Source organism: Delphinus delphis, chromosome 19 (genome assembly GCF_949987515.2).
Source record: "Delphinus delphis chromosome 19, mDelDel1.2, whole genome shotgun sequence".
NCBI lineage: Eukaryota > Metazoa > Chordata > Mammalia > Artiodactyla > Delphinidae > Delphinus > Delphinus delphis.
The window spans coordinates 48,878,673-48,891,631 of record NC_082701.1 but is presented as its reverse complement, the minus strand read 5'-3'; the positions used below and the strand labels follow the sequence as shown (position 1 = coordinate 48,891,631).

General features: G+C 41.9%; 1 protein-coding gene across 6 annotated transcripts in view; it reads right to left on the bottom strand.

Moving 5' to 3' along the window:
* Nucleotides 1–12,959, bottom strand: part of KIAA0753 (KIAA0753 ortholog) — a 60,535-nt gene that overhangs the window by 8,590 nt on the left and 38,986 nt on the right. For 5 of the 6 annotated variants that reach the window (XM_059996678.1, XM_059996677.1, XM_059996676.1 and 2 more), the window contains 5 exons: nt 12,816–12,899; nt 9,772–9,957; nt 8,577–8,658; nt 3,300–3,420; nt 2,575–2,799 (listed from right to left, as the gene is read on the bottom strand). In XM_059996678.1, coding sequence (XP_059852661.1) covers nt 2,575–2,799; nt 3,300–3,420; nt 8,577–8,658; nt 9,772–9,957; nt 12,816–12,899 — 698 coding nt within the window. The remainder of the gene's footprint in view (nt 1–2,574; nt 2,800–3,299; nt 3,421–8,576; nt 8,659–9,771; nt 9,958–12,815; nt 12,900–12,959) is intronic. The other variant, XR_009516916.1, reaches the window with a different exon arrangement.

Sequence of the window (12,959 nt, the reverse complement as noted above, 5' to 3'; positions counted from 1 at the left end):
TCAAGGACAGGAGAAGAGAACATCCGTGAAATTCAGGCGTATTTTAATAGATCTGACCTCAACATCTTAACCTATTAGTCCTTATAAACTGAGAGAGCTTTTCCCTACATCTACAAAACAACTATGAACAAAATGTATCGTTAATCAAGTGGTAAGAACATACAAGGAACAGTCTATCTTCCTTAGCTTATTTTGGACTTCCCAAGATGCCAGTTAGCCTAACCAATCCAGACAGGTTCTGTGCAAACCAGTGAGTATGCTACAGGACTGCGTGTTAACACACGGAAGCGAGTCAAGTGTACCTACTCTCCTCTCCAGAAAATAAATGCGCGTCTCAACAGAACAAAGGGTCTCATATGCTTTGAAGGGTATGTATATTAAGAGAAGTCCCAGGACTTCAGGCCAAGCCTGAGAGATAGAACATAAGTGATCATCTCTGATCTCACCCAAAAGCCCACCAAAATAAAAGGAGATAAATGAACACAGAAATCTGCAAGGAGAAAAAGACAAAACTAGATGAGAAATGTCCAAGATTTTCGGAAGATAAAAAGCACATGGAAGAATCAAAATTGACTCAGCGGTACAGAGGAACAATACAGAGGAAGCTGACACCTTAGGGTACATAGAGGGAGACGCCAAGGAAAAGCAAGCTGATCTGTCTCACAAAACACGTCTCACAGAAAGACTCCGGAAGTAAGAGAACCAGGAACCATGAAAGTGGAATGAAGGATCCAGTAGGAAATGAACCAACTGGCTGAGAATCTGCAGAACAAGCAGTTAGACTGATGGGTCCCCACGTCTGCTCCTGGCAGCTACCTGACGATCCCTGCTTGACCCCCACAATAAAAGGAAGGTATATTCTTTGGAAAAAATAAACCAGTAATTTGGGGCTTTCCTGGTGGTGCAGTGGTTAAGAATCCGCTTGCCAATGCAGGGGACACGGGTTCGAGCCCTGGTCCGGGAAGATCCCACATGCCGCGGAGCGACTACGCCCGTGCACCACAACTACTGAGCCTGCGCTCTAGAGCTCGCGAGCCACAACTACTGAGCCCGTGAGCCACAACTACTGAAACCCGTGCGCCTAGAGTCCACGCTCCACAACAAGAGAAGCCACCGCAATGAGAAGCCCACGCACCACAATGAAGAGTAGCCCCTGCTGGCCGCAACTAGAGAAAGCCCGCGTGCGGCAACGAAGACCCAACACAGCCAAAAATAAATAAATAAAGTAATAAACCAGTAATTTAAAACCCAGCCAAATCATCAATCAAGTATGAAGATAGACACCTTCAAACATTTTAAGTCTCAAGAAATGTCCTCTAATACACAAAGCAGTATAGGCTCCATCAGATTAAGAGAGTAAACCAAGAAAGAGGAGGACACGTGCAAACAGAAAACAAGGATCCTAACATGGGAGGGAGAATCGCATACTCAGCGTGGTTCCCAGGACCAGAACCACACTGCAGACCTAGAAAGCGTCTGGGCCAGACTGAGGCAGAAGGAAAGAGGGCCTCAGGAGAAAGAGTCGGGGTGGAGGCGAGAAACAGAGATTAATCAACATATCTGATCATGAGGAAAATTATGTTCAGACGTGTTGGCTAGTATGTGGGAAACAATAACAAATACATAAAAGAATAGGCAAATTAAAAAGAGGCAATTATTAACTCCTGAAATACGTTTGAAACTTGTTCAAGAAAGAAATGTCATCATGGTATACTGCTTGGCTCAATGATGAAGATTATCTGCACGTATGTAATAAAGTGATGCTCATGAGGAATTTAAATTTGGGCTCCATTTTAAGAGAAGGAATTTACACACATCTTTCAATTAACTATTTACGTAAAAGAAGGCTACCCAGTCTTCAAATATTTAGTAGCAGTGGGACTGTTTTCTGACTCCACAAAACTCCCCTTCTTAGGGGAGGCGACAGCCAGAAGGAGGAGGTTAAGTGTAGCAAAGTCTGTAGGCCTGCTGCTCCTACTGTAAGTTTTTTTTTTTTTTTTTTTGCGGTACGCGGGCCTCTCACTGTTGTGGCCTCTCCCATTGTGGAGCACAGGCTCTGGACGCGCAGGCTCAGCGGCCATGGCCCACGGGCCCAGCCGCTCCGCAGCATGTGGGATCCTCCCGGACCGGGGCATGAACCCGTGTCCCCCTGCATCGGCAGGCGGACTCTCAACCACTGCCCACCAGGGAAGCCCCCTACTGTAAGTTTGTCCCGACCGTGAAGATTTCATGATCATAACTGTTTCCTGCCCAGTAATAATCTGTGTTCTCTGATGACACAGCCCTCAGTACCAGCAACAGGAAACCTGTCCTGTCTTGAATATTGTGCCTCTACCTAAGGAGGGGAGTCTGCAGAACGCTCCTTTGGATGCCATCAGCCATGCAGTTTTCCCATCTCCTCTCCCTGAAGAGAGGCATTTAGCAGAGAAAGCCTGTTCACTAGCCCCGAAGCAGCCACTGGAACTCCAGGGCGCAAAAGCACGGCCTGAGACCCTGGCCAGGCCTTTCTCCAGCCTTTCCGTAAGTTGACACGTGGCACCCAGTTCCTCAACAAAGCACAAACCTTCTACTGACCTTTCAGCTATCAGCCACGGGTTGAAGGAGCCCACGGCCTCGTGCGCAGTAACCCGGAGGTACTGCTCGAAGCGGCGGCAGTAGTCACCAATGCTGCGCCGCATGCCCCGCGGGACAAAGAGAGCAGCTCGGCCTTCCTTCTGCTGAGCATCTTCTGAAAGGGAGAGAAGGGGATTCTCTCTTTTTTCCGGTCTCTCCTCTGTTCCCACACTTTCATCTAGGGAACTGAGAGCAAATAAAAATGATGAGAGCATTCAAAATCATCTGCAAGCGAGGGTAAACTGTTAATTCACCCTGATGGTTTGACAACCAAAGGTTTACCTCCATTTCCCTTCCTCACACTGAACAAAACGCAACATCTTATCACCACTCATTGTTTCTCCTTTACACCGGACTAACCCTCCACACAGGAGGAACATGTGTCCCACGGACAAAAGAATTCTTAAAGCAGATCTTGCAGTAATTACCTGCACAATCACCTGTGCCAGTGTGATGCTTTCAATCGTAAAAACCAGCTAAACGTTACTGAAAGGATCCTTAAGATGCAACACACTCAATGCCCATCTTATAAGCACTACTATTTTACTGGGCCATCTTGGAGTTTGTCAAGATCTTGGTCAAAAGGAGAATCTCTCTCTGTCTTGTGGTAATTGAAGGAATGTGAAATCTAACAACATCAAAGGCAACCAACTACAATGAAATCTTACAGTCTCGTTACCACTTACGTGCCATTGCAGGGCCTTTCTAACACGATGTTCACATCTGGGTCTTTGCGAGCTGCTGTCTTTGTGATCCTGATTGGATGAGGAGAAAGACGCCTTTCACTTACTGCTGGGATTTTTTGGTCTAGAAAAGGAGAAGCATAAAATGACTGCATATAAAGAAATGCTGGTGTATATATCAGAGCTGTCTTGGTGGCCAATAACCTGTGAGGAAGTCATGGGCACATCTCTTAAGCATAAAGGTTGCATTAGCAGTACAAAGGGAAAAAAGTGCCCTTGTTTTAAATGAAAAGGGGAATTTAGAAGTCCCCAAGAGGGACTTCCGTGGTGGTCCAGTGGTTGAGGATCTGTCTTACAATACAGGGGACACCAGTTCGATCCCTAGTCGGGGAACTAAGATCCCACATGCTGCGGGGCAATTCAGCCTGTGCGCCACAAGTGCAGAGCCTGCACACCACAACTGGAGAGCCCGAGCGCCGCAACTACTGAGCCTGTGTGCTCTGGAGCTCACGCGCCACAACTAGAGAGCCCACGCACCACAACTGGAGAGAAGCTTGCACACCGCAGCGAGGAGCCCACGTGCTGCAACAGAAGATCCCGCACGCCGCAACTAAGACCCGATACAGCCAAAAAATAAATAAATAAATAATATTAAGGGGACTGTCGTTAAAAAATAAAAAAATAAAAGTTACCAAGAAACAAACCAATGAGGAGTCAGTTTTAAGAAATAAAGAACTTGTTTAAAAGCTGCTGTCAGCTCTTTGGAAGACTCTTTGAAGAAGTCTGTGCAAAGCCAGGTTCCATTAGGATCCAGCCCCCATTCCGAGGAGTCTTAAGCAGTTGGGTTTGTTTTTTAACCTTTAAATGATTTGATTGCTGGAGAAGGAAAAAAACCATTCACACCTGAACACTTAATTAGCTGATTTGTCTCTGGGCTTCGTTGGAAAAATCTGCATGATGATAGTCAAAACATTTACCTTATTAACTATACCTTGCAGGCTTGACCGCTCTTTTGAGTTTTGGATTACTTATCATTTTAAATGCATTTCAAATGTAGAATCCCACTACTGGCACACACCCAGAGAAAATCATAATTCAAAAAGACACATGCACCCCAATGTTCATTGCAGCACTATTGACAATAGCCAGGTCATGGAAGCAACCTAAATGCCCATCAACAGATGAATGGATAAAGAAGATGTGGTACATATATACAATGGAATATTACTCAGCCATAAAAAGGAATGAAATTGGGTCATTTGTAGAGATGTGTATGGACCTAGAGACTGTCATACAGACTGAAGTAAGTCAGAAAGAGAAAAACAAATATCGTATATTAACGCATTTATGTGGAATCTAGAAAAATGGTACAGACGAACCGGTTTGCAAGGCAGAAATAGAGACACAGATGTAGAGAACAAACATATGGACACCAAAGGGGGAAAGCAGGGTGGGGGGGATGAATTGCGAGATTGGGATTGACATATATATACTAATATGTATAAAATAGATAACTAATTAAAAAATGTAGAATCTGACTCACATATTTATATGCTTATGATTTTTTATGCTCAGAAATACTGCAAAAGTCAGTTTTTGTAAAAATATTACTGAGAAGGGCTTCCCTGGTGGCAGTGGTTGAGAATCTGCCTGCTAATGCAGGGGACACGGGTTCAAGCCCTGGTTTGGGAGGATCCCACATGCTGCAGAGCAACTAGGCCCATGAGCCACAGCTACTGAGCCTACGCGTCTGGAGCCTGTGCTCCGCAACAACAGAGGCTGCGATTGTGAGAGGCCCGTGCACCGCGATGAAGAGTGGCCCCCACTTGCCACAACTAGAGAAAGCCCTTGCACAGAAATGAAGATCCAACACAGCAAAAATAAATTAATTAATAAACTCCTACCCCCAACATCTAAAAAATAAAAGAATATTAGAAAATATTACTGAGAGTACAATCAATTTTCAATTGATTTCAGAAAAGAGAAGATAAGAGATATAGGTTCGACACTGCACAATTCAAAAATCACTTTAAATTTGGTTTTTGTGATGCAACTGAACATACAATCAGAACAATTAGAAACAGAGGGTTCTTATGAGGATTTCATGATTCTGGATTTAAAGTGTCCAAAAATTCATTTCAGAGCTCCTTTTAAATGCAAACCTAGACTCTAGCAGAGTCAGAGATAGTGACTAACAATTTAAATTGTCCTTGAAAAAGAGAACACCGAGTCCTTGGTAAGGCTGTCTTCTGCATGATGCAACCTGACTGTGGCCATTGGCCAAACCATCAGTGAAACAGTCACCCTTCAACACTTCCCTCTCCTCTGCTTCCTTACGAAAAGATGCCCACTGATTCACTAAGCAATGATTAGAAGGGTCCCTGTGCCAGGCCCATGCTAGGTACCGTCGGGACACAACTGAATATGACAAAACTCTCTGGCCTCAAAGATTCTGTGGCTTCTTTGGGAGAGATAAAGAGCTCTAACAGGGTAGGACATGCCAAAAGTCTACGGGAGTTCACAGGAAGGGAGCAAAGTTCCAGCCTAGGAAAGCCAGGAAAAGCACGGCCGAGTAGGATCACGTGAGCCGGGCCTCGAAGAATGGTTCAACTGTCATGTGAGGATGAAAATGGAAGCTGGAGTAGGAATCGGGGAAAGAGAGAATGACATGAACAAAGAATAGCGCTGGAAAAATTACAGAAGACAAAAGGAACAAATTTGTTATTTTGTTTAGATGGCTCATCTTTCTGTCAGAATTTGACATGGAGAATACTTTTCCTAAGACAATACCCCAAACTCATACTCTAAAAAAAGTATATATACATAAGCTGCTGTTGCAAACCTTCTATATCCACAATTTCCTTTACTTCTCTTAATACTCATAGTACTGAAATTCCTTTAGAGGTAATGTTTAACCACATTTTATTTTCCTCCTTTCACTGCGTAAAGTAATAACTGATAAGCATGTGTCAAAGAGAATTTGAGTAACACTTCCCAGCCCAAATTGTGATAGTAGCCTAGCAACTGCAGCCAGAACGCATATGTATGAATTTTTTAAAGTGGAAGAGAAAAGTGAAAGTCTTTTCAACAAACAGAGCAAGAACAAGTGGATATCCATTAGTGGAAAAAAAAAAGAACCTCTACCTCAAACCACAGGCAAACTTTTATTCAAGATGGATCACAGGCCCACACATAAAAGCTAAAACCATGAAGCTTCTAGAGGAAAACAAGTCTCTCTTCTCAACTTGGGAGTAGGCAAAGGTTTATTAGATCAGAGAAAGCAAAAACTATACAAGAAAAAATGGACAGGTTAGACTTTATCAAAATTTAAAATGTCTGCTCATAATAAAACACATTTGAGAAAATAAATAGGTGAGCTATAGATGGGGAAGAATGTTTGCAGATATCCGCCGGACGAGATTAGTGCCTGCTGGGATGAGGGGAGGGAGAATGAGGGGTGATGCTACTGGATGCAGGGCTTCTTTTCAGTGAGGAAAACGTTCTGGAATTAGCAATGACGTCTGCACAATTTTGTAAATATACTAAAAATTACTGAACTCTTTAAAAGGGTAAATTTTATGGTATGTGAATTACATCCAATAAAGCTGTTTTGAAAACAAACTATATATATATATATATATATATATATATGAGACAAAGAACTCAAACCCACAATGCATAAAGAATTCCTACAACTCAAAAATAAAAAGACAATCCAATTTCTTAAAATGTACAAAAGATTTGGACACTTCACAAAGGAAGACATACAAATGACTAATAACTACTTGAAAATGTTCTAAACATCATTATTCACCAAGGAAATGAAATTAAAGCCATAAAGAGATATTGCTACAGGCCCACCAGAATGGTTACAATGAAAAAGACTGACAATTCAAATACTGGCAAAGCTCTCTAGCAACAGGAACTCAATGTAGATGGGAGTGTAAAACGGTACAGCCACTTTGGGGAAAGGTTTGGCAGTTTTTTATAAAGTTAAACATGTACCTATCCCATAACCTGGCAAGTCTACTCAGGTGTTTATCCAAGAGAAATGAAAACTTATGTCCATACAAAGACTATACATGAATACACCCATAGCAGATTTATTTCTAATAGCCCCAAACTAGAAATAACCAAATGCAGATCTACAGGCAAATGGATAAACTAGATGTGGTACATGCGTACAATGGAATACTACTCAGCAATAAAAAGGAATGAACGCTGATACAAAGTGTGGTAGGCTGCACACTGGCTCCACATTCTATTCCCTGGAACCTGTTAATGTCCCCTCTATGGCAAGAGGGACTTTAAGGATCTTGAGATGGGGAGAGTAACCTGGATCACTGGGGTGGCCCCTAAGTGTAATCAACATGTCCTTATAACAAGCAGGCAGAGGAAGATTTGACTCAGAAGAGGAGAAGGCAATGTGACAACAGAAGCAGTGTGAAGTAATATGGCTGCAAGCCAAGGACTGCAGGCAGCCTTAGAAGGTGGAAGAAGGAACCAGCCCTGCCACCACCTTGATTTTAGCCCTTTAAGACTCACTTCAAACTTCTGACCTCCAGGAACTGTAAGAGAAAAAATTTGTTTTAAACTGCTAAATTTGTGCTTTAACTTGTTACAAACTTGTTACTGTGGCAATAGGAAACAAGTAATAGATAAATTTATAAGATATCATGCTAAATGAAAGAAGCCTTAGACAAAAGAGTAAATACATGTATGATTCCATTTATATGAAATTCTAAAACAGGCAAAACTAATCTATAGTTAAAAAAAAAAAGCACAGTCGTTGCCTGGGTGGTGCGGAACTGACAGGGAAGGAGCATAGGGGAACTCTCCACAGTGATGAGAAGCTCTGTTTTGAGAGAAGTGTTGGGTAACAAAGGTATGCCCGTCTGTCAAAACCCATCAAACAACACTTAATAAGTTAACACTTAATAAGTTAAGATCTGTGCATTTTATTATATGTGAATTTTATCTCAAAAGGAAAAAAAGCCATAAATAAATATTAAGCCCTAGTTAGTGATAACAAATGTTGAAATATTTCAGATAAGATGTACTGATGTCTTCAAGTTACTCTGAAATGCATCCAAAAATAAGATGGATTGATGGATGCACAGAGGATAAGTAGACATATGATAAAGCAAACACGGCAACATTTTAATTGTAGAATCTAGAAGATGCGTATATGGGTGTCCACTGCAGAATTTTTTCAACTTTTCTGTATGTTTGAAATTTTTCAGAATACAATGTCGAGGGAAAAAGTGGGGAAACACTCACCATTTTTTTCTTCCTGCATCCAAAGATGAGGATCAGTAAATACAATTTTATTATATCTTTGGCGAACCGTCTCCTGGTATTTCTTTAAAAAAAAAAAAAAGTATAATTTATGAGGAAAAAAATTAGTTTCATTACAAACCAGAGACAGTACAGCAGACATTTCCTATAGACCCATTACCAGAAACAGGTATCTCCCAGGGCCAGGAAGTGATTAGTTCATGAGATGAAATGTAAAAGAAAATGAAGCAATTAATCTAATTAATCTAATCTAGACCAGCACTGCCCACTAGAACTTGAAGTGATGATGGAAATGTTCTATTTTTGCCATGTCCAATATACCAGCTAACTATTGACCGCTTGAAATGTGAGTGATGTACTTACTCTTAACTAATTTGCCTTAAATGGCCTCTGTGGCTACAGACTACCGTTTTGGAGCTTCAGGTCTAGACAGTTAACGAGGGGTAATCAGTTACAAGACTAGGATGAACTACACATTTTAAAATGTTCAAAAACCAACTAAAAGTTGCCTTCCCTAGAATGTTTCTGTTTAGCAGCAAAGCCAAAATGAGATTTCATCATGGTGGAGTTAAAAAGAAAATGCTGAACTAGGAGTCAGGAGACCTGGATTCTCAGCCCACCTCTGGTGGGAATTTTTGTGTGACCTTGGCCACGTCACTTACTCCCTTATTGGGTCTCAATTTCCTGCTCAGAACAATCCAGGGGTTGGCTTGAGTAATGTTTGAGGTCTAAAATTCTCTGAGAAAAGCGTTCTAAAGTAGTATCATGGGAATTAGAGAAGGTAAAGTTAGCTGTGATTTGCCGGGATCACATGCTAGCAGAGCAGAAGAGGCAACTGAACAGCATTTACAAGCTGAGGGATGAAGAAGTTAAGTTGTTGGTCGCATCGGTGGGCCTGGGCTCCGGTCCAGTGTCTTTCGTATCCCATACCAAAGATGAGTTATGTGTCAGGCAGGGTGCTGATACTTCATACCTCATTTTGTCCTTAAAAGCACCCTACTTATTAGAGAGAGTACAGGACTTTACCAAGGCCGTACACTGGGCTGGCAGTCGAGCTGGGATTTAAACTCAGGACCAGGTGACTCTGAAGTTCTAAGCTACAGAGCCATGAGAAGAAGTGGCGCTCGGCAGAAGTCAGCAGCCAGCCGCCAACCAGAGCTGGCAGTCCCGGCCTTACCTCCATTTCCTCCATGCGGAGCATCATGGCCTCCAGACATGGGCTGTCATTGCTGCCCCCCCAGGTGGCTAAGGCCTCAGGCTCCGAGATCTTAGAGTGAGTCACAGCCCAGAGCTCGTGAGCGGCATCTTCCAAAAAATCATCCAGCTGCTGAATGCTACTGGATTCACAATCAACAGCTGTAGCCTGCAAAACAAGGGAAGGGGATGGAGAGGCGATACAGAAATAACAGAGATCTTAAAGATTAATGCTACTCATAATAAACCAACCACGCAGTGATCCAACACGCAGTTTCTACACTACATCTAACCTCTCCTAAGTCAGTAAACGTCAAGAGCAGTAACATCAGTACAATTTCTACCACAGTCATTTAAACAGCAACATCAACTGAGGAGTACCATTACTGAGGAGTACCATTACTGCGAATTATCTTTATTACCTCTTTTGCCAGTTGGTAAAGCAAATATATTCCTTGTGCTATACTCAGAAGAACGTCCAATATTTCACATGTCACATACTACAGAGGACATACCTACAGTATTCTCTTTTTGGTTCAGTGCTTTGTAAAAACATCTGTTCATGACATCACAAAAGTTCATGATTCTTGTCTTTGCTTGAGACTTTCTACCTGTAACCTGGAAGAGCTTTGACCAGCCTTTCTTGACCTTGTATTCTTTACATTCACTTTACAGCTTGCAAAGCATTTTTATACGTGTTGTTATTTCTTTTGATTCTAATATATGTCTATAATCTGCTCTGAAAGAGGCTTTTACAAAGAATGTCTGCTGGGGGAATAATCATATCAGGCTCTGGAATGAGACATTCCTGGGACTAAATCTTGGTTCTGCCTACTGGTATGCCTCCAAGTGTGGGCAAGTTTACTTAACCTCTCTGGGCCTCAACCTTCTGGTCTGTAACATGGAAATAATAATCCTATATTTCAGAGTTGTAAGGATTACATGAGCATTTTCACATTGGAACACTTACAATGGTTGGCACGAAGAACAGTTACCGCCATAGTAATTTTTAAAACCTTTTAATCAATGGTTCACAGAAGAAAATATATTAATGGCCAATCAAGATATAAAGAAATGCTCAACCTTAACCAAAGTTAAAGAAATGAATATCAGTTGAATAACCAATACAATAAAATTAACAAAAAAATCTAGAGACAACTAAACCAATAATACAGGTCTGGTTAAGATGTGTTTATTTGTATTTTCATTCTTAATATTTAAAGAATTGAATATCAAGAATACTACGAGATGAGAGATAAGGTCCCAATATGCTGGTATGGAAAGATCACCAAAATATAAAGGAAGAAGCTGGATACAGAAGAGCATATGGTATCCGTTTGTGGGGGGCTTTTACTTTTTACATTACACTTTCTCTGAATCGTTTGCATTTTTAGCCACGTGCATATACAACTTTTAATTAAAAAAACCACACTTTGGAAAAGTGCATTTCACACACAAGTTCAGTTAGTGGCGGCAGCAGCAGCAGGAGACAAACACGTTATGATGGCACCCTTCCAAAACCTTTTTCCTGATACCAGGGATCGTCTTGTCTGCAAGAAAACTACCGAGAGCTTCAGTTTACTTGCAAAGCGCAGCAAACGTCTTCTCCATTTGAGAGATGAGAACTCTGGGAATATGTGTTCAAGGTCCCACAGCTCTTTTATAAGGTAACACAGCAAAATAACTCTTTTTACTTCATCATGCCAACTTCAATGAGTTGGTTTTTATTCAGTTATTTATAAAAACTGACTGTTGACGGTGCTGCCTGGGAAATTCTGTGCAGTAATGCTGTGTAACAGCAGCCCAGAACACTGAATACTGGATAGAGTTACTTTTCTATTTCAAGAAATTGTATTAAAGCCCATTTAATGCCTCCAGAATGATTCTTATATATAAGAATGATCATTTCTAGTAATATTCAAACATGTCTACTTCACTGACAGCGTTTATGGCCACTTCATATTTCTGTCATATTAATATGCCTTATGGAGCTGCCTCCCTAGATGAGTGGCTAGTCTCATTTTTTGCTAGGGAAAAAGGTATTTGGCGGCTCTGATGCACAAAGCATCCAGCCATAGCGTGCCCAGTCTGTACGAGTCAGAGGTAGGCTTTCAGCTTCCGGTCTCAGAAGCCTCACCTCACGTGAGATTCTGTCACAAAATATTGGTACAATAAAATTACAATTGCAGAAATTATGAAAATACACCAAAACTAAACTATTGCTTAATAAATTAGAACAGGGATACATTCTCAAAATCTCCTTTCTTCCCGTTCCTAAGGTTGGGCTGGTGGAACTTCATTCCAACTTCCTTCTAACTCTGAGACCTTCACCCTTGCTCTGCCCTTTACTTGCTTTGAGCATGTAAAGCAGTAACTTCTTTCCAACCTCCACAAAGACCCACTAGAGGCAGCCTGCACCTCCCCGTCCCTACGCCTAGGCAGGGTGGGAACATTCCCACAGATGCTGAACACAAGTCCTCCGGAGGAAGAGCACAAGGGTGGCCAACCACAAGATATGTTTCCATTCTTCTCAAATGTTATCATTTGCTCCTGAGCCACCTCTTCTCTCTGCCAGGCCAGGTACTGGTCATTATTAGGCACTCAAAACATGCTTGCCTAACAAGAAGTATTAGGCTCTCAGTATAAAGGAAATTAGGCCAGCAATGAGCAAAAGTAGGCTGAATCAGAGGAAATGAGGGCAGCCATTCTTCTGCCGCAGGCCATCAACATTCAGGGTCACGCAGTCTACCCACATTCTGTCATCAGGAGGAAAGGAAAAAGACGCTGACAAAAACCTGTGGCTCTAGAGATTTCTGTGAGCTGTCTGCAAGGCTCATCTAAGTCATAATGCTAAATATACACTGTAAGAATGAATATGCCAAATATGAAAAACAACCTCCACCCTCTGGAGCGGGATAGTCTAGTGTTTGCAGGGTAATCCGCCTATCAGTTTTCCTTACAACCCAGGACATTATCATGCAATAATACCAGTGTCAGGCCAGAATGCCAGCCCCACACAACACACACCTTCTCCGCAGGCTGGGCTGTTGCTGCGATCACTGACAGTCGATCCTTCAAACGAGTATCTGCTTCCACAGAAGAATTGACTCTCTATTAAAACAGACAAGCATGCTCATGAATGATGAACATTTACAACCCATATTAGTACAA